This window comes from Lacerta agilis, chromosome 14 (genome assembly GCF_009819535.1).
Source record: "Lacerta agilis isolate rLacAgi1 chromosome 14, rLacAgi1.pri, whole genome shotgun sequence".
In the NCBI taxonomy this organism is placed as follows: domain Eukaryota; kingdom Metazoa; phylum Chordata; class Lepidosauria; order Squamata; family Lacertidae; genus Lacerta; species Lacerta agilis.
In genome coordinates, this window is record NC_046325.1 from 33,864,603 (window position 1) to 33,886,764 (window position 22,162).

General features: G+C 47.7%; 2 protein-coding genes across 3 annotated transcripts in view; one reads left to right on the forward strand and one right to left on the reverse strand.

Annotated features, from left to right (window-relative positions):
- Nucleotides 1-1,405: 1,405 nt before the first annotated feature.
- The window catches only part of MPP2 (membrane palmitoylated protein 2), a 64,896-nt gene continuing 44,139 nt past the window's right edge, over nt 1,406-22,162 (reverse strand). For both annotated transcript variants that reach the window (XM_033170549.1, XM_033170548.1), the window contains 8 exons: nt 20,625-20,852; nt 7,154-7,285; nt 6,619-6,724; nt 5,466-5,534; nt 5,208-5,369; nt 4,212-4,414; nt 3,262-3,390; nt 1,406-1,584 (listed from right to left, as the gene is read on the reverse strand). In XM_033170549.1, the coding sequence (XP_033026440.1) occupies nt 1,408-1,584; nt 3,262-3,390; nt 4,212-4,414; nt 5,208-5,369; nt 5,466-5,534; nt 6,619-6,724; nt 7,154-7,285; nt 20,625-20,852 (1,206 nt within the window). In that variant the 3' untranslated portion in view covers nt 1,406-1,407. The remainder of the gene's footprint in view (nt 1,585-3,261; nt 3,391-4,211; nt 4,415-5,207; nt 5,370-5,465; nt 5,535-6,618; nt 6,725-7,153; nt 7,286-20,624; nt 20,853-22,162) is intronic.
- Nucleotides 17,745-18,281, forward strand: LOC117059061 (putative peptidyl-tRNA hydrolase PTRHD1). Its single transcript, XM_033170546.1, is given in 2 exon segments — nt 17,745-17,892; nt 17,895-18,281. Coding segments are annotated over 2 exon segments (345 nt in total). The 3' UTR covers nt 18,092-18,281.

Below are 22,162 nucleotides of genomic sequence, written 5' to 3' on the forward strand. Positions count from 1 at the left end.
GTGGGGCTGAGAGACTTCAGAGAAGTGTGACTAGCCCAAGGTCACCCAGCAGCTGCATGTGGAGGAGCGGAGACACGAACCCGGTTCACCAGATTACGAGTCTACTGCTCTTAACCACTACACCACACTGGCTCTCTTCTTGGAGGCAAGAAGTCAGCTGAGGAGCAGGGAGGAAATGGTGCCCCCCTTGCAAAGTTGTGGGCCTTGGCAGGTGCCCACCAACGCTGACCCCTGATGCCAGCCCGGGGTTTCCCTCGCAGCCCCCCTACGCTGCTTTCCTACTAGTACCGGGTCAGCTTCCTGGAGGCTGGAGAAGAACGACTTCCTAGCTGATACGACGCTGCCTTTTGCAGAGTCGAACCATAAGCCCACCTTGCCCAGTGTCGCCTAGGAGAGTTGAAAGAAGCTTTTCTAAGAGCTTTGGGGGCAGGGAGAGGGGTCTTTGGGGAGGCTGAGGGAGACCCAGGTTGTACCAGAGACACAACGCGCCCAACAGCTCTTCCGGGATATTTGCGGCGAGGGAGCCCGCCTCTGCAAACAGCGCAGAACAAAAACGAACCATATTAAATAGCCCCATTTTACAGACAGCTCAACTGAGGCCGAAGGATCTCGTTCAGCCCCACGGCCCAGGGGAACAAGTCCAAGTGCAAAGTCCCCACCATGAAGCCATCTTGCATCACTTTCTTCCTTGTCTCGCTTACAAACCTTTCAGGCGTTCCTCTGCGGTTTCTCAATACCCCGCAGAATCTACTCAGCGTGGTATGTTCAGTGGGGGCAAGGGGGGGCGGGAGGGGGCAACACCCCCAGGCTACCGGTTCTTTTGGCAATATTGAGATTGTGGTCCATCGGCAAAGCTGTGATTTTGGCAGTGAGTTAGCTGTGGCCGGAGAGGCGCTGTGTTCCCACCCTCCCCTCTTCCGCCTGACCCAATCAGAGGAGCCGGCCACAATTAGGTGGAGCCGACAGGGCAAGGCATTGTGGGTAACTGGTAGCCTGGCTCGACCCCTCTGACCAACCCCCCACGTTCGCTATGAGATGAATTCTTCCTTCGTTGCCAGCAATGGGGAGGTGGTGGGGGAGAGCGGGGCCCCCACACACCTGTGGCAATGTCCTTGGCTGGTTGGAGGTGTTCTGGGGCGGACCGTCAAGGAAGCACCTTTGCTTTCCGAATCTGATAAAGCCAACTTTTTTGTTGCACCTGATTTGCCTGGGGTATTCAGGTGGCGCCCAGTGGTTGGAAAAAGGAGAAAGACGGCAAGGGCACGTGCTGGGTGCTGCAAGTTAGGAGATCTAGGTTTCTTGGCCAAGTGAGGAGGAGAAAGCTGATGCTCTTGAGGCTGTGGGGAAGAGGAGGAGGAGGAAGAGGACGAGGAGGAGGAGGAGGAGGAGGAGAGGCCGGGCGTCCCTCTAGTAAACCCAGCTGACAGGGACCCACTGTGGTTCGTTGTGCAGCTTCTCCAAGGCCTCCTGCAGCTGCTGGAATGTCTGCTCCATGTTGTCGTTGACCAAGCAGAGGTCAAAGTAGTGACCATAACCCCGCTGGATCCGGCAGCTCTCGTCAACCGTCCGCTTCAGGTCGGCATCCTGGTACGACACGCAAAGTATTATTATTATTATTATTATTATTATTATTATTATTATTATTATTAGTTATATACCGCCCTATACCCGGAGGTCTCAGGGCGCTTCACAGAACAAAATCAAAATATAAAACCACAAAATATATCGTCAAAATAAAAACAACAGCCCAACAACCCCAACAGTCTCCTTTCTTCTAACTTGAAGCCATTGGTTCAGGTCCTGCCCGCTTTTGGCGAAAAACGGAGCAGCGCACGGAAACGGCGTTTACCTTCCCGCCGGAGTGGTACCTATTTATCTACTTGCATTTTTGGCGTGCTTTCGGACTGCTAGGTTGGCAGGAGCAGGGACCGGTCAACGGGAGCTCACCCCGTTGCGGGGATTCAAACTGCCGACCTTGTGATCGGCAAGCCCAAGAGGCTCAGTGCTTTAGACCACAGCGCCACCCTTTTGCACATGTTCCAGCTTGTCAATAGCAAAAGGGCAAGCTGCTATGTTTCTTCTCTTACTCTGCAGAATTTGTTATCATTTTGTAATGAAGCCAACCAACAAACCTACAACGGCTCAGGACCTCGATACCTTAGGGACTGCCCCTCCTCATTCAAACTGACCTGGACCCTGCGCTTGTCACCTGAGGCCCTTCTCTATGACCCCCATCCCAGAGAGGTCCGGAGGGTGGCAACAAGAGAACGGGCCTTCTCTGTGGCCACTCCCCATCTGTGGAAGGCTCTCCCCAGAGAGGCTCTCCTGGCACCATCATTACATTTCTTTAGGAGCCAGGGGGAAAACATTCCTCTTAACCCTGCCCTTTGGCCATTACATAATCTATGGCCTGTTAAAAGCTGTGTAGCGGGGGGCTGTTATTGTGATTATTTTATTATTATGCTGTCTATTATTGTGGTTTTTTATGCTCCATGTGGGTTTTTTGGAATAAATTTCATTAGAATATAAAGAAGAGAGAGAGAGGAAAAAAATAAAAAAATAAAAAATCCTTCCAGTAGCACCTTAGAGACCAACTAGGTTTGTTCTTGGTATGAGCTTTCGTACCAAGAACAAACTTAGTTGGTCTCTAAGGTGCTACTGGAAGGATTTTTTTATTTTTTATTTTGTTTTGACTATGGCAGACCAACACGGCTACCTACCTGTAACAAGAATAGAGAGGTTATTGTAAAATAACAACAACAACAACAACAACAACAACAACAACAACAACAATATGCCACACCACCCTGGGATCTTTTGATAAAGGGTGGTATATAAATTGAATTATTATTATTACTATTATTATTAAAGACAAAAAAGAAGAAGAGAGGGAAATTGAGCAGGCACACTGTCACATAACTGGATCATTGAATACATCAGCAAGATTTCCATGCCATAGCCTCTCATTAACAGCACTTCCATTAACATAGCTGGTGTATTTATGAGGACCACACCTTATATCAAAATGACGGCATTTAGCTTGGATTCTAACAACCCTTCTGTGTTACGCTAGGGGTTATTGTGGAGGGACTGTCTCTCCCCCCGCCCCCAGGCCAAGTTCTGTGCAGGAGGTGTGCTTGGCAAGGCCCCCTCCAGAGCCCTCCTTCCTTGCTGCCACTAGCCCCAGCTCCTGCCGCCCCTCTTCCTCGCCACTGCTGCTTCCGCCTGCTTGCTTGCCATGAGGGAGTTGAGCGGACTCACCGCAAGCTGCTTGGTTGCCACACCGTTCTCCAGCGCTGCCTTGTTCATGGCTCGAAGGGTTTCAAAATCTGGTGCCTCAATGAACACCACGTAAGGGACGAACTCCGCTGTTCTCAAAACTTTCACAGCCTTTTGACGCATCAGAGAGAGAGCGAGAGGGGGGGGGAGAAAGAGAGAGAAAGAAGAGAGAAGAGAGAGGGGGAAGAAAGAGAGAGGAGAGAAGAGAGAGAGAGAGAAGAGAAAGGGGGAAGAAAGAGAGAGGAAGAGTGAGAGGAGAGAGAGAGAGAGAGAGAGAAGGGGGAAGGGGGAAGAAAGAGAGAGAGAGGAGAGAGAGAGGAAAGAAAGAGAGAGAAAGAAGAGAGAAGAGAGAGGGGGAAGAAAGAGAGAGAAGAGAAGAGAGAGAGAGAGAAGAGAGAGGGGGAAGAAAGAGAGAGGAGAGGAGAGAGAAAGAAGAGAGAAGAGAGGGGGCAAGAAAGAGAGAGGGGGAGAGAGAGAGAGGAAAGAAAGTGAGAAAGTGAGAGGGGGAGAGAGAGAGAGGAAAGAAAGAGAGAGAGAGAAGAGAGAAGAGAAAGGGGCAAGAAAGAGAGGGGGGGAGAGAGAAGAAAGAAAGTGAGAGGAAGAGTGAGAGGAGAGAGAGAGAGAAGAGAGAGAGAAAGGAAGGAAGGAAGGAAGGAGGAAAGAAAGAGAGAAAGAGAGAAAGGAGAAAAGAAAGATAGAAACAAATGAAAGAAAGAAAGAGAGAGAGAGAGAGAGACTGACTTCCAGTACTGCAACACTGATGAGAGTAGAGTTGCAATTCTGCACTTACAAATGATGTGACCTAAATAAATTACGCAATCCAAGACCTAGCATTGCAACCAGGAAAGGTTCCTGGCATAGCCGACCAAGGGAAGACTCTCTCCCCGGTCCTCCCTCGGTCCCAACCCTTGGAGCGAGAAAAGAAGCAGTACCTGGGGGTTCACATCCAGAATGCACATCTTGCCTGACTCTACGACTTCATGGATGGAGTCAATCTTGGTCCCATAGAGGTTTCCTTCATACTCGCCGTGTTCCAGGTAGCGGCCTGCTTTGATGTCTCCCTCCATCTCACTCCTGGTCACAAAGCAATACACCTGCCCGGTCTTTTCGTGATCCTTGGGTCTCCGTGAAGTATCTGCAGAAGCACAGATGAACAAAGAAAGATTACCCAGAAACTGAAACTGGAGATGGGATCTGTCTCCCCCTCTAGTGAGAGGAGTGTGTGTGTGTGTGTATACATACATACATATAACCACAAATATTGTTTTCCAAATAAATGAAGCTGAATCGGAAGTAGACCGATTCATCCATTCCTAACACAAGGTGCAGGACTCTCTTTCGCATACACACACATACACACAGAGACCCAGGGCAGAGTGCAACAACAGAACTAGGATCTGCCAGGATGTTAAGATCCCCTCGGTGCCCCTGTGTCAGGAGTCCAGGTTCCCAGCTTGATAACACAGTAAGCGTAGGTAATGAAAAAGGAGGATTTATTGCATAAACAAACAGATAGGCTCTGGCATCATTACTCAATATGACCCTTCTGAAGACTGCTTCCGGCCACGAGAGAAGGTATTGAACTTACGGCTCTTACGCCTCATGTTTTGCTTCCTGTCTAGCAACCCTCCCATTCGCCGACTCCTTGGACTTAGTGGGTCAGCTCCAACCTCTTCCTGGTCTGAAAGGCTGAGTCTATTCATGCCTATTTGTGCTTCCTGCGAGCTTTGGCTTAGCCTGCTCTCAGCTACTGCCTTATCAGCCGGCCTGTCAAGATCAGGAAGAGCCGAAGTCTGCAGCTGTCGGCTTTCCCCTGCCTAACTAACATCTAAGCCTCTCTGTTCCTGGCTGCTTTCTGCAGTTGGCTGCAAACCTTCGCTTGGAGCTGGCTCATTCCTGACACCCTGTCTGCAGTCAGCAAGACTCACACGGGATGGTGGTTCCATACTGCGACTGGTCAGACATGATGAGCTTGTTCTTAAGACTGCGCCGGCCGACCCCCTGAGCCCCGATCAGCACCAAGGTTTTTCTGCGGAATGGGGGCATGCGAGCCACTTCCTCATAGATCAGCAGCTCGTGCCGGTCGAACTCTGAAGTGGGAGGGAAAGAAATCGCCGTCAGCCGTTAATGAAGACAAAGCACGGTCAGGCGGCGGAGAAATGTGAAGACACGCCGAGATCCCTTGCCTGCGTTTTTGGTGGTCAGATACATCATCCTCTTCTTCTTCTTGCTGCTGAGGCTTCCGCACAAGGCACCTGCCAGGGGGGGGGGGAAGAGGCACTAAGCAAAGCTGCGGAGAGAGAAAACTATCGCGCATGTGGAAGAAGCTGGGGCACATTCGCATGGCGCACCTTTAAAGCACCACAATACCACTATAAACAGCCATCGCTTCCCCCAGGGAATTCTGGGGGCTGTAGTTTGTCAACAGCTCTTAGAAGACCCTTTACAGTGGTACCTTGGTTCTCAAACTTAATCCATTCCGGAAGTCCATTCCAAAACCAAAGCGCTCCAAAACCAAGCCGCGCTTTCCCATGGAAATTAATGCAAAATGGATTAATCCGTCCCGCACTTTTAAAAACAACCCCTAAAATAAATAGCAAAAACAGAGAGACCTCAATGCGGCACTCAGAAAGGAAGTGTGGCGCTCGAATCCGAAGCATGGCACTCGAATCGGAGCATGTTCGGCTTCCGAAAACAGTTCGCAAACCGGAACACTTTCTTCCGGGTTTGCAGCGTTTTGGGTTCCAAGCTGTTTGACAACTAAGCTGTTCGAGAACCAAGGTACCACTGTATTCCCCTCTCAGAGCTAGTAGCCAGTGTGGTATAGTGGTTAAGAGCGGTAGACTCGTAATCTGGGGAACTGGGTTCGTGTCTCCGCTCCTCCCCATGCAGCTGCTGGGTGACCTTGGGCTAGTCACACTTCTCTGAAGTCTCTCAGCCCCACTCACCTCACAGAGTGTTTGTTGTGGAGGAGGAGGAGGAAGGGAAAGGAGAATGTTAGCCGCTTTGAGACTCCTTCAGGTAGTGAAAAGCAGGATATCAAATCCAAACTCTTCTTCTTCTTCTTTTTCCCAGAGTTCCCCAGGAAGACAGATTGACTGTTAAACCACTCTGAGAATTGTAGCTCTGGGAGGGGAACAGAGGGTCTCCTAAGAATTCTCAGCTTCCTTGACCAATGGCAGCTCCCAGAATTCCTTGGGGGAAGAAGCCACGACTGTCTAAAGTGCTGAGAGTTGTTAGGAGAGTCCGATTTCCTCCCTCAAACCGTTTTACAATCTAGGTCTCTCTTCCCAGGGAACTCTGAGAATTGAGGCTCTGGGAGGGGGCCGTGCCTTTTACCTGATGAGGGGGTGACTTCGAGGTCTCGCTTCACAAAGGCCTTGCGTTTCTCCTCCAGCAGCTGGCTCGGGATCAAACCGGCACTGCCGCCTTCCACGTGGCAAGCCTGAAACAACCAAAGGTTAGTTCTGAGCACCCGGGCGGGAAGGAAAATTGCAGGACCCAAGTTCATGGGAAAAGCATTTTCCCCCCACAAAGACACACAACCCGTTTTCTTCATTCTGACATTTTCAGAAGTCGCAGTATTTAATGAAAGAGTTGCAGTAAAGTAGAGGGGGAGACCCCATCATACAGACTTGTTTTTTTTGCCTAAGAATTGCATTCTTTTCTAGGGCACATAAACATGGAGGTGGGTCCTACCCTGTCTTGCATATAGCCACTCTGATTTCCCTGGCTAGTTCTGGCCTAGCTCCCTACAAACTGATTTCTTGGCAGCAAACAGCTCTCCCTGAACGCCACCCATGCCTAATCCCATGAGCATGCACCCTGGGCCTAATCCTGCCCATGGCTCATTTATTTGACACAAGGTCCATACCTGCCACCAGTTGGGGTCGTCCTGGTTGACGATCTGCAGGAGGTCTCCGGCAATGAACTTCAGCCCGGCTTCCTTACATGGAATGAGGTTGTCAGAGGCTGGGTCATAGTCGAAGTGGGCCTTCACAAATACCTATGGAATGGGAAGCATGGTGAGATGAGCCGGGAGGCTCTGGAGTGAGGGAGGATCCGAGAGGGGTGGACATCATGAGTCAGCTAAGATCGAAACAAAGTGGGCTTGCAGGTCACAGTAGACTGTGGCATTGACACCAGAAACCATGGAATTGAAAACAGGAAGGGATGAAAGATACATATTACAGGGAAATGCAAACAGGACAGTTCTACCCATCTCAAGTCTCCAATTCTGTGGGAGACAGCTATGCCTGTCCCAATCCTGCAATAATAAAATTATAATTATAATTATAATTTGTTATTATTTATTATTTATACCCCGCCCATCTGGCTGGGTTTCCCCAGCCACTGTGGGCGGCTCCCAGCAGAATACTAAAAACACAATAAAACATCAAACATTAAAAACTTCCCTAATCAGGGCTGCCTTCAGATGCCTTCTAAAAGTCAGATAGTTGATTATTTCCTTGACATATGATGGGAGGGCGTTCCACAGGGCGGGCGCCACTACCGAGAAGGCCCTCTGCCTGGTTCCCTGTAACGTCATTTCTCACAGTGAAGGAACTGCCAGAAGGCCCTCAGAACTGGACCTCAGTGTCCGGGCCGAACAATGGGGGTGGAGACGCTCCTTCAGGTATACAGGACCGAGGCTGTTTAGGGCTTTAAAGGTCAGCACCAACACTTTGAATTGTGCTCAGAAACGTACTGGGAGCCAACGTAGGTCTTTTAGGACCAGTGTTATATGGTCTTGGTGGCCGCTCCCAGTCACCAGTCTAGCTGCTGCATTCTGGATTAAGTGTAGTTTCTGGGTCACCTTCAAAGGTAGCCCCATACCACCAACCCCTAAACCTACAGCAGGGTCATGTGAGCGGGGGGCAGAGCCAGCATTCTTCCCAGAGGCAGGCGGGAGTTCAACAGGAGAAGCTGTGCAGAGGCAGGCAAAAACGGGGTCTACTTACACTATGGGGGAGGAAAGGAGAGGAGGCAGGTGGGAGTTCAACGGGAGAAGCTGTGGGGAGGCAGACAAAAACGGGGGGAAAGACGGAGAGGAGGCAGGCGGAAGTTCAACAGGAAAAGCTGTGGGGAGGGAGGCGATATCTCCACAGAATTACAAACGTGCGCTTTCTCTTTTCTATCTTCCTTTTCCATTGAACCAAATGAGCCACCTAACCACTCTGAGCCGCAGCAACGCGTGGCCGGGTCCAGCTAGTTAGCAATAAATTGCTGGTGTTTGTTGTAACGTTATGACTACAAACACCTCCTCCCTCCTTGTGGACTGAAAAGGACAATCCGGCAGTCAGGGGAAGAACCCAGCAAGTTGTCAGAGAGACTGCAGAGCAAGGGCATGGCCGGTACAGTACTCATTTTGCCCTGTTATCTTCGAACAATAAATGCTGGTGGTGGAAGGCAGCGAGGAAAAAACACAAACCTCTCTCTCTCTCTCTTCATTATAGACTCCTTTTATTTGCATTCACTGCTGACGTCTCCTGGGAAACGGATCATATCTGAGCCTGTCTGTCGAGACCTCTCACTCGTCCCCCTCCCTGTCCAATCCGAACGCTTGCGGGGACGAAAACACAGAAGGATGTTTGCAAAGAAACTCAGGGGCTCAGGGCCTGAGCAGTAGCAAAGGGAGAAGAGAACCCCAGTTCAGGCTCTCTCGATCCCCACCCTTGCAGCCCCCCACTGAATCTCAAGAATGAAATGTTGAAGATCAAACTCGGCTCTACTTCTCACAGATCAGGGGAAATGGGCTAAGGCAATGGCTGGTCAGGGATGTGGGAGAAATGGGATTCCGTTTCCTTTAAAAAACGTTTTTCTTGAAACTTTTTCATGGATAATAATAGCCACACAGAGCGTCTCTGCTTTCAGTTCGTAGAGACTTTTTCTACAGCTCAGTTACATTTGGAGCGAGACATGGCTATCGTAGACATTGTGAACCTGGAGAACTTAAATCACTTGCACTTTCAGGAAACAATACGCAAAGCGAAACCCAGCTGTCCTTTAAAATGTGCACTGCTCTGAATGTTGCAGTAAAATACCCCTGGACGGTTAAGTCCAGTCAAAGGCGACTATGGGGTTGTGGTGCTCATCTCGCTTTCAGGCCGAGGGAGCCGGCATTTGTCCACAGACAGCTTTCCGGGCCATGTGGCCAGCATGACTAAACCACTTCTGGCCCAATGGGACACCGTGATGAAAACCAGAGTGCACGGAAATGCTGTTTACCTTCCTGCCGCAGCGCTACCTATTTATCTACTTGCACTGGCGTGCTTTCGAACTGCTAGGTTGGCAGGAGCTGGGACAGAGCAACGGGAGCTCACCACCATCAAGCGGATTCGAACCGATGACCTCCTGATCAGCAAACCCAAGAGGCTCGGGGGTTTAGACCACAGCGCCACCCGCGTCCCTGAATGTTGCAGTACAGGCCCGCAAATGTGCGTAAATGCAATCTAGGATCATAGAGTTGGAAGGGACCACAAGGAAACCTGACAGGTGATGGTGGACTGTGTCTTCCACTGGCACCTGAGGGCAGGATTCTGCTCTCCCTCCCTCCCTCACACCATTTGCCTTCTGAGGCAGCCTTCTTCATTCTATCTTACAGCAAGGCTGGCCCTGAATATATCTCTCCCCTGTTGCTCCTCCGCTCTAAGTTGTTCCCTCCCAAAGCCCTTGAGCAAGTTATATATTATCTCTCCAGACAAAGGGAAAGATTGAGGTGGGGAGTCAGAGGAGGATTGTGTAATAAGTGAACGTTCCTTCCCAAGCACACACACACACACACACACACACACACACGCCCCTGCTGTCTTTTCAAAGGCCGCTATTTGGGCTTGTTGGTGTGAAATAATCCTCTTTGCTTCCACAAAGCAGCAGGATTATATTCACATGAAAACAAGCCGCGCTCGTCTCCATCACCACCACTCGCCTCATCCTTCCCCCACCCCCACCCCGCTGCCCGCTTTGGAATCAGCATGGGCTTTGTGACAAGGAGCCGTCGCTAACTCATTACACAATCCCTCCCTCTGGAATGCTTCTAGCATCGCCAGACGTGACTCTCAATCCCCACCTGCACCATCGCAACAGGGAGAACACTCGAGTATTTCGTACAGAATGCACGTATGCCCTCAAATCGTTTCTCTCCCCCCCCCCCCCACGTTTCATGCTGAAGCGACCCCACTGAGCGATCCAAGGTGTACTCCGAAGACTGGTGGATAGCAGAGGGAAGCTGCAAGCATTCTGCTACCCATATTCGGAAGATAACACCTCTGGCAAGACGGCCTGCAAGCAGGACTTGAAATTTGCTCCAGACTTTAAGGAAGAATCAAGCCTCCACGTTTACCAGGAACAGTTCCCCTGTAAACAGATCTCTGTTCATTACACTTGGTGAGAGTGAGGCGTTGGCATCGCCATTCAGAGTTTAGTTCCTCTCCAGTGGCATCTAGAAATTAAATCTCCTAGCAGATGAGTCAATACGTATCATCCCTACTGTGCTGGGACAGCAAGGTGCCATGCCACTGGTTTTTACATATGTTTGGACGTGATATACCATGCCAAAACATGGCTTAGCATGACCTGTGCTACCCAGGTTGAGCACTACACACACACAAACACACACACAATTACATTTCTGATTTACATTTCAAAACATTCATTTAAACAACCTTAAACCCATGACTTCCCTTCTTCTCTTTCCGTGGTTCATTTTGCATACCATACATATTTTACACGAACTAAACCATTCAGTAATCCATTGTTACGTCTATCAAAACTTGCTTTCACTGTTGAATTTATCTTACTGCTACCAGCATTTTTAAATGAACACAATTTTCACTCATATATTCAAAAAAAAATCCAGTTTTCTTTAAACGTATATTCTTCTTGATCTCTTATTCTATATGTTAAATCTGCAAGTTGCACATATTCCATCAGTTTTTAAGATGCCAATCTTTTTTTGGTTGGAACCTCGCTCATTTTCCATTTTGGGGCTAACAAAACACGGACTGCGGTTGTAGCATACATAAATACAGTGGTGCCCCGCTAGACGAATGCCTCGCTAGATGAAAAACTCGCTAGACGAAGGTATTCGTCTAGCAGAAGGCTGCCCTGCAAGACGAATTTGTCTATGGGGCTGCCTCGCAATACAAAAAAAAAAAATATTTTTTCGTCTAGCGAAAACCGCGGTTTGCATTGCCGCTTCGCTAGACGAAAAAACCGCTAGACGAAAATATTCGCAGAACAAATTATTTTCGTCTAGCAGGGCACCACTGTAGTCTTTTTTGAAACCTGTGAATTTCCCTCTGAATTATCCCCAACAAAAAGGACTCTGGGTTTTTTTTGTTTGTTTTTTTGAAAGGTACGTTTAAACATCTTTTTTTTAATTCATTATATATTATTTACCAAAACTCTTTCCCCCTTTTACAATTACAGGTAGGTAGCCGTGTTGGTCTGCATAGTCAGAACAAAATATAAAATAAAAAATATATAAAAAATCCTCTAAGGTGCCACTGGAAAGATTTTTTGATTTTATATTTTTACAAATCCACCACATATGATAAAATGTACCCTCAACCTCGTTACATCTCCAGCACTTATCCGATTCAGACTTACATATTGTAACAAGTCTGCTAGGAGTGGGGAAATGTTGTTTCTTTTGCTTGCTTGAATGCCTAAGAAGCATTTTACCCTGTTACAAGTCCGCCACTGAGCACTACATCTAAACCTAGGCTTGCATCCGCAAGACAAACCCATAGGCAGGACACCAAGAAGAAATCTTTGAGAGCCAGTGTGTTGTAGTGGTTAAGAGCAGAGGACTCGTAATCTGGTGAACCAGGTTCACTTCCCTGCTCCTCCACATGCAGCTGCTGGGTGACCTTGGGCTAGTCACACTTCTTTGAAGTCTCTCAGCCCACTCACCTCACAGAGTGTTTGTTGTGGGGGAGGAAGGGAAAGGAGAATGTTAGTCGCTTTGAGACTTCTTCGGGAAGTGATAAAGTGGGATATCAAATCCAAACTCTTCTACTCTTCTTCTTCTTGTCTGCAGTGAGCAGAACTGTGAGACTGGGCCTGGATGACATGCTAAGCCAAACCATGGCTTAGTTGGCACAGCAGGGCTGAGGACGGCCACAATTTTTGATTTGAGAAACTGCACATTTGCTTGTTCATGCTAAGCTACGGTTTGGCTTAGCATTGCGTTAATACTGCATCACCTGGAGAGTAGACGATGAAATCCCAAAGGAAGCCTCAGCAGTATTTATGTGCACATGTGGCCACAGCAGCAAGGATTCTACAAGCACATAAATGGAAGGAAGAGAGAACACACTCCTAGGAAGAACGTGTAGATGAAAATCTCGGAACAGGCCGAGACGGCAAAACTGACGGCACTGATGAAAGATACAAATTTAGAATCTTTTAAAAAAGACTGGAAACCTTTCCTAGTCTATATAAAAAGTTATTTTCCATACATGAGGACCACAGCGGTGTCTGAAGTGTAGGAAAACAGCAGAACGTATTGAGAAACGTGTCACAGAGGATGGAATCAGATAAAGGGGAAACCTAAAATGCAATTGTATGTGATCTGGGTTATAAGCACTGATGCTGGCCGAGTGGGAAATCAATGTTGTTTAGTCATTCAGTCGTGTCCGACTCTTCGTGACCCCATGGACCAGAGCACGCCAGGCACCCCTATCCTCCACTGCCTCCCGCAGTTTGGCCAAACTCATGCCAGTCGCTTCAAAGACACTGTCCAACCATCTCATCCTCTGTCGTCCCCTTCTCCTTGTGCCCTCCATCTTTCCCAACATCAGGGTCTTTCCCAGGGAGTCTTCTCTTCTCATGAGGTAGCCAAAGTACTGGAGCCTCAACTTCAGGATCTGCCCTTCCAGTGAGCACTCAGTGCTGATTTCTTTAAGGATGGATAAGTTTGATCTTCTTGCAGTCCATGGGACTCTCAAGAGTCTCCTCCAGCACCATAATTCAAAAGCATCAATTCTTTGGCGATCAGTCTTCTTTAACAGTCTTCTGTTTCAGTGTATCTGAAGAAGTGTGCATGCACACGAAAGCTCATACCAGGAACAAACTCAGTTGGTCTCTAAGGTGCTACTAGAAAGAATTTTCGATTTTGTTTAGTCTTCTTTATGGTCCAGCTCTCACTTCCATACATTACTACTGGGAAAACCATAGCTTTAACTATACGGACCTTTGTCGGCAAAGTGATGCCTCTGCTTTTTAAGATGCTGTCTAGGTTTGTCATTGCTTTCCTCCCAAGAAGCAGGCGTCTTTTAATTTCGTGACTGCTGTCACCATCTGCAGTGATCATGGAGCCCAAGAAAGTAAAATCTCTCTCTTTTTAATACAGAGTAGCAAATGTAACTTTCTGTATGGAAAAAGAATACAATATTGTTATAGGTATTAAAGAAGAACTGCTTCACTGTAGGAAAATGATGTTTCCTTGTACAGCTTTAGTTTAGCCAAAATAACAACCATCAGCTTTAAAAGGCTGCAAAATACAGCATAGATTCTATGGAATAAAGAAGGGGTGGGGAACTGGATGCAGCTGGTGGGGGTGGTGGATCCTTATCTCCACCACCCCCTCTCCCCTTGCAGGGCCAGCCACCTGTCAATCACTTGATGTCACCATGACACTGGGTGACCCATTTTCCTTTGGCTGCGCAGTCTGAAATCAAAACAGCTGCAGGCAAAGACTTTGCAAGCCCCCCCCCCTTTGTACAGCGCAGGGCCCTGCAGGCACTGAGGACCAGCAGATTGTTGGGACTTGCAAAGGGCTGTGCCTCGCTCAGTTGCTCTGGGGAGTTCCTATTGGAAATAATTGGGAGCTCGTTGCAAGCTCCCAGTTGCAGCTGCATTCTTATATGTCTCCCCACCTCATGATATCAGGTGAGGGGCAGATGGGTCTGGTTTGGGGAAAATGACCTCATGGGCCAAACGGGGGTGCATGCCAGGCCTAACTGGTCTTGTAATAAAAAATAAAATAAAATAAAATAAAATAAAATAAAATAAAAGGTGACCCGGAAACTGCAATTAATCCAGAATGCGGCAGCTACACTGGTGACTGGGAGTGGCTGCCGGGAACACATAACACCAGTCCTGAGAGATCTACATTGGCTCCCAGTATGTTTCCGAGCACAATTCAAAGTGTTGGTGCTGACCTTTAAAGCCCTAAACGACCTCGGTCCTGTATACCTGAAGGAGCGTCTCCACCCCCATCGTTCAGCCCAGACACTGAGGTCCAGTGCCGAGGGCCTTCTGTCGGTTCCCTCACTGCGAGAAGCAAAGCTACAGGGAACCAGCCAGAGGGCCTTCTCGGTAGTGGCGCCCGCCCTGTGGAACGCCCTCCCATCACAGGTCAAGGAGATAAACAACTACCTGACATTCAGAAAATACCTGAAGGCAGCCCTTTTTAGGGAAGTTTTTAATGTGTGATATTTTTGTATTTGATTTTTGTTGGAAGCCGCCCAGAATTGCTGGGGAAATCCAGCCAGATGGGCGGGGTACAAATAATAAATATTATTATTAATAATAATTAATTAATTATACGCTGCCCATCTGGCTGGGTTTCCCCAGCCACTCTGGGCAGCTCCCAACAGAAAATTAAAAACACGAGAAAACATCAAATATTAAAAACTTCCCTAAAATTCCTGTGGGTTGGAGGCTCCCGATCCAAGTGAAATGGTTGGTGGTGCGAAGTGCTGCAAAGTGGGAATTATTATTATTATTATTATTATTATTATTATTATTATTATTATACCTTGCCCATCTGAGCAGCTCCCAACAGAATATTAAAAGCACAATAAAACATCAAACATTAAAAACTTCCCTAAACAGGGCTGCCTTCAGACGTCTTCTAAAAGTCACAGAGAGTTGTTTATTTCCTTGACATCTGAAGGGAGGGTGTTCCACAGGCGGGAATGAGAATAAGGATGTTGGAGATAAGGATAAGAGAATCAGTTTACTTCTGGTCCATGTCACTTTCACTTATCCCAACCCATAGTTCCACTCTACCCCATTCCTGCATTAAACTGCATTTTAAAAAATCTGCACAAAATCCTGCATTTAAATACGCAATACTAAGCATCTTTCCCCTTGCAGGATACATTTTTCAGCGCAATGTTCAGCGCAATGGACCTTACTTATCAGCAGTGTCTGTATACAGTATATGAATGATTCAAAGTGTCGGTGATGACCTTTACAGCCCTAACCGGCCTCGGCCCAATATACCTGGAGGAGCGTCTCCACCTCCACACTGAGGTCCAGCTCCGAGGGCCTTCTGGCAGTTCCCTCCCTGCGAGAAGTAAGGTAACAGGGAACCAGAGGTGAATGCCTCAGGTAGAAAGGTGCTACCTCCTGAGCAGAAATTTGCTCGCGTCGACTTAGGCCTCACCCAGAACCAGGTTGCCAAAAAAAAAAAAGGCTGTGTGACACACCTACACAGCTTCCCATGCACAGCGCGTGAGACGGCTATGCGTAATTGATTTGACACCTGCTCATTAAATTCTTACGCCACTATACCCAAAGCACCCAAGCATTAAGTCACTTCTGAACTCCGCCGTATGAGACAAAGAGAGGGGGCGCGTGACAGAGCAGAATGGAAAAGTCACTTGGCAAAGGAGGAATGGAGTAGAGAGGGACATGGGCATTGGCTGAGGCAGAAGATTTCTCTCTCTCTCCTTCCCAAAGGGTTGCGAGAGATGAGGAGTTACAGCCCTCAGCCTGGGAGGGACAAATCTGTATTTCTGTTTTTACCCATTAAGTTTGTTTGTGCCATTTCTGAATCAATCTGTGATTTAGAAAAACCAAAAAACTCTCCATGTAAGTACAGTGGTGCCTCGCAAGACGAAATTAATTCGTTCTGCGAGTGCTGCCGTCTAGTGAAAATTTCGTCTTGCGAAGCACGGATGGGGGAAGCGCGGTTTGACGAAGAAGAAGAAAAGCGGTTTGACGAAGAAGAAGAAAAAAATTCGTCTTGCGAGTCGCGCCCATAGGGAAATTCGTCTTGCGAGTCACCCTTTCGTTAGCAAATGCCTTTCGTCTAGCAAGTTTTTCGTCTAGCGAGGCATTCGTCTTGCGAGGTACCACTGTATTCATTTAAATTTCTACTTCCCTTCATATTCAAAAATGCATATTTTTTAAAACTCCAATAAAGCATTTAAATACGTACAGTCGTACCCTGGCAGTCGAACGGAATCCGTTCCGGAAGTCCGTTCGACTTCCAAAACATTTTGAAATCCAAAGCACGGCTTCTGATTGGCTGCAGGAAGCTCCTGCAGCCAACTGGAAGCCGCGGAAGCCCCATTGGACCTTCAGCTTCCGAAAATAGTTCACAAAGCAGAACAGTCACTTCTGGGTTTCGATCGTTCGGGAACCAAAACGTTCGACAACTAAGCTGTTCGAAAACCAAGGGACGATTGCATTTTAATATGTTTATGTCGCAACATTGTAACTTCTGGTTTAAAGGTAGCGAATGAGTTATTTTAATAAATGCACGGACATTATGAGAAGTATGAAATCTGTTGGGTAGATGCAATCTGCACACTTGTCCAAGAGATATAAATCAAACCAAGAGGTGTTAATTTTGCACAGGAATCTGCAAAGATTTAGGGTTCTATTCGATGCAGCAATTCAAGGCAAGGGCTGCCAACCTCATGCCTGTAGGAGCCATTGCGCCCATGAGGGTCTTCATTTGCACCGCTGCACAGCGGCCCCTGTCTTTTCAGCTTTCTCCTAGAAAGAAAGTTCTGAAACAAAAATATGCAGGTACCCTTTCAAGCATTTTCTGTGAAATGAGCAAGCCTGGCTGATCTAGCTTGCTGGTGTTTTTAACCAATGAGTGAAGTCGGAGCTGTGATTGATAAGTGAATTGTCGAGCCAACAGGAAAAAGAGGAATTCCTAGGGTCCTAAAGGCCTGCTGTTTTCTCCTTCCTTTTTATGCATCCCCCCCTGCTTCTGTCTTATTTTCCAGGCAGAAATTCAACAGTTTATGCTTCCTCTCATATGGAAATACAGTTATGAGGAAAGCATCGCCCTGGCTGCGCACTTTCTAATTTTGTGCCCCCGCAGCAGCCATTTTGTGACTCGTTCCCTCAGAACTCTCAACATTCAAAATCCGAAAAGGCTGGCGACCCCTGTGGCCATCAAATAAATAAATAAATAAATACAGATATGGATTAGGAACATCTTAGAAGACATACCAGGAGGTGGTATATCCAACTGGGTACAAATGCTGCCTGAAGTAATGGTTGCCAGATCATAATTCAAAGAAACGTGAGGAAACAGGGAGAAAGCATACAGGGAAGGGTCATGTGCTCAGCTATGGCTGGAATGGGGATGGTTTCTACAGGGCTCCTTAGATTCACGTTTTTATTTTAAAGTTGGAATCTGCGCACCATCTCAGGCGAGCTGAAAATCTGAGATGCAAACACAACAATGCATTGGTTATGGGGGCAAGATGGCGGTTCGAGTGCTGGTTCAGTACGTGGTGCTCAGGGGGGACCCCTCGTGGCCTTTGGGTGCCTCGGTGGCACAGGCCTGCCACGCGGCCCTGGCCGTGGTGCACGCGCACGAGCACCCGGACATGGCGGCCTACCTGGCCCAGGCCTCAGCATGAGGACCATCATGCTCGAGGCCCCGGATGAGTGTGCATTGACTGCATCAGCAGAGGCACTGCAGCAAAACAACATCGGTCACAAAGTGTGGACTGAACAGCCAGAGAACATTGCCACTTGCATTGCCCTTCGCCCATACCCTAAGGAGCACGTACACCAGTACCTGAAGAAATTCAAACTGCAGAAATGATCTTATATATTTCTGGCCCTATTCAGGACTGGCCAAGAAAATCCAGTTCTCAGGTAGGCGCTTGTGGCCAAGAGTTTGTGGACAATTTGCAGTACCATAGTGAAGTGCAATAACTGAATCAGGAACCAACTTTTCATTGCATGTTGCTGGTAATTGTGCTATTTCAACTGATGTGCTTCTCTGCAGATGATTAAAGGGTTTATTCAGACCGGGGGGGGGGGGGGACCGGACCAATGCATTGGTTATGAGGAAATCTTCCCCTGTGCCCATTGTGAGATTGACAGCAGGAGCCTCTGAGCAAGGCCATCTGTCATAACTCAGGACACACAAGAAATGCTTTATGCACCAAGAGATATGGAAGATGGAGCGGTCCTCTCCTTTGACAATCTCAGGAAGCAGCCAGAGTGTCAAATACTTTGGCATGTACTTCTGGAAGGAAAAATCCAAAGGATCTGCGATGAGTCCACCCCCTGCTCTGGAGGTTTCCTTGCCTACATCCTGTGACACTAACAGCACTTCTCCAAAACAACAACAACAACAACCCCTCTCTCTGTCTGGACATTCTGCCTTCCACAAAGCATGCAAGTCCCAGGGAGACAAGAGACACTGCAGTCTGCCTCGGGTCCATGATGTGGCCCCTTTGGTTGAAGAAATAGTTCCTCCGGTGAGGTGAAACCTAGGATTTTTGCACCCCTGGCTAAATAACAAGACTATATCACTTGTCACTAGGCTTCGGACTGGTGCTGGGGCAACAGTTCAGCTTGCTGAGCTAGCACTGCTTGCAAATGCAAAATCTTGTCTGTGACTCCAAAGTGAGCTGACCAAGGTGCTGAATTTCATTCCACTCTGTTGCCTGCCTGTCAGAACCTATTACCCATCCTCGGTTGAGATTGATGGTTGTTCCCCACATGACCCCCCTCGCGGCGGCTCGTTTTAGATACAGCATATAGAAAGTTTGGCCAACTTTCCCAATATTGCATTAAAAACAAAATGAAGAAATCACTGGCAACAGCTGCAAACAGAAAGCTGGGCAGCTTGCGGAGGTTAGCATAAGAACATTAAGGAGAGCCTGCAGGATCAGGCCCATCTGGTCTCACCATGGCCAACCAGATGCTTGTGGGAAATCATGGTTGCCTCCAACTGTGGCAGCAGAGCATAGCCACTGTGGCTAGAAAAAGGTAGAAGGAAAAAGACCCCTGGATGGTTAAGTCCAGTCAAAGGTGACTATGGGGTTGTGGCACTCATTTCACTTTTCAGGCCGAGGGAGCTGGCGTTTGTCCACAGACAGCTTTCTGGATCATGTGGCTAGCATGACTAAACCGCTTCTGGCACAACAGGACACCATGACGGAAACCAGAGGGCACGGAAACGCCATTTACCTTCCTGCCGCAGCTGTACCTATTTATCTACTTGCACTTTGACGTGCTTTCGAACTGCTAGCTTGGCAGGAGCTGGGACAGAGAAACAGGAACTCACCCCATCACTGGGATTCAAACCGCCAACCTTCTGATCGGCAAGCCCAAGAGGATCAGTGCTTTAGACCACAGCACCACCCGCTAGTAGCCATTGATAGCCATCTGCTCCATCAAAGCCACCCATCCAAGTTGGTGGCCATCACTGCTTCCTATGTGCTGCATGAAGAAGTGCTTTCTTTTATCTGTTCTGAATCTTTCGGCAAAAAAAATATCCCAGTAGTTAACAGCAGCACAGCGTTCAAAACAGTCACCGGGGTGGGTGGGTAATATCCACTCTATAGGGCTGCAAATATTGCTGGAGGACCATAAAGGGTCCTTCGTGGCTCTCTTGTAGGTGCCAGCTATGAACATGAGAGCATCTGAGCGACATTTGCAAATGCCAAGTAAGTCTCGATGCTCAGCACTTAGAGAGTCTTCTTACCCGGCAATTTCCAATGGCCTAAATAATTATCAGCGTATGGCCAAACATGCAGCTACCGAAATCAGGGGGCTTTTAAAAGCACTCTGAGCTTTCAAAGGTTTAATCGGTACTGACTCAACGTTTTGTTGATTCACTAGTGGTGGTGGCCAAATTTAAACTGGTGGCCCTGCAAGTTAAGAGCACACTTGTTTGTTTTCAGCAGGTATTTTAATTCTCGGTGTGTTCCTCCTGCCACGGGGAATGCAGAAGAAAATATTACTGACGGTCTCCTTTTTTGAAAAAGAGCTTTGATAATTCCATGGGACGTTATCATACACTTCCTCCCAGCAGCTCAGAAAGGCACCAATATGGATGTTCTGATATTATGCAAAAAAAGAAGAAGAAAAGAAATAAATAATTGATGAATTATTTAATCAGCCGAGGGCATAATCATTATGATTTTATGGCGGGAATCTTTCTGAAAGGAAGAGAGTGCAGAAAGAAATGCAGAGAATGAAGTGGAAAGTCTGCCTGTTTCAGTCAGAGATGGCGATCACATTTTATCTTTGTTCCTGGCAGAGGTTTGGGGGGGGGGCGGCAATTAGCAAGACCTTATTTAGCACAGGGGAGACAGTAACTAAACGATGGCGCCTCCTACCTGGCGAGGTGGATGTGGCTCCTGGTAACTGGGGAGGATCTTGAGCACGACGCTTCCGCTGGCGTTTTTCAGCACCTCTTGCAATCCCCGTGGGTCACTGCCCACCTCCTGCCCGTTCACCTCCTTGATGATGTCACCCACATGCAGGAGCCCCTGCTGGTCAATCATGCCGCCATGCAGGATGCGGGCAATGACAAGCTCGCCGCGCTCCACCCGGAACGTCACACCCTGAGGGAAGAGAAACCAACAAGAGAGCAGGGTCAATGCAAAGCAGTTATGGGTGATGGGGAAAGGGCCAGCCCAACCGTGAGGTCAGGCTGAAGCAGCTGTTCCACCTGTCTGTCGCTGGGGCCAATTTCCAGTGAGATCTTGCGAGATCTCGCCGGAACCTGGTATCAGGGCTGGAGTCAGATGCAGGGCTCCGTTGTCAGCCCTTTATTCAAGGAAACAGCACACATAGCCATTTCCCGTTCCTGGGGAAATGACATCATGGGCTGGGAGCAAGCCCACTCCATGCGCCATTGAAGGGTCATCGGCCATGTCATCCCTAGGCCATCCAATCCGGATGGTCTGGGAGTGTGGGGCGGGCTATATAAACTGCCCACGGCTGAGGACTCTCCCCCCTTTTCTTTTTTTTAATAAGAATTTATTGGTATTTCCATAATCGAAAAAACAACAGATAAAACATTACATTCAACATATAAAAACAAGCACAAGAAACCCTACAAATAACAATAAAATAAGAAAAAAACTAATACATACCTTACACCAAAACACAAGAACACACCATTCTATTAACCATAATCTTATGTAGAATCTTATTAGGGGGGACTTCCCCCGTTCTCTCTTCTGCGTTCAATTTCTAATTTACTTTAGTAACTTTGTAACTAATTTAACAATCATTCACCATTATTCTTAAGCTTCAAATAAACATCTTATACATCTTACATCATTCAACTTAATACTATCACATAAAATCATATTCCAAATCTTAACTTCTTGCATCCTTTCCCCCCTTTAACTTAGCAAAGCCATTGCTGTTATTACTTCTAATTCCTACCTTAAAAATAAAAAAATCAACACATTATCATAAAGAAAAAAACCTAAATATTTCTTCCATTCTCCAAATCACTTATCACCCTCTGACGCCGGAGTACCATGGTTAGCCTTCCTAATATATCTCATAAATTCTTTTACCCCACCCCCCTCCTCACCGCCTTCCCTCTTCCCCTTTCAATCTCCCACCAGTCTTCCCCCCAACATTTTCCCAGTCCAAATCTTCCTGTCCCCACACCAATTTCTTCTTTCAAAATGTCACATTTCCCTTGTTCCAGAATGTCACTTCTTCCTTGATACCTAAAGACCAAAACATTATTAGCAAGTATCTTTGCTGAACTCTCCCAAACAACTTGTACATTGTCCCCAAAAGTCTCTGCTCCATTCTTCAGATCGAATTTTAAATCCCAGAGTTGATAGTCCTGCATTTCTGGGCTCCCACCCCAGAAAGCCATTATAAAGTCATTGTAACCAGTCTCAGA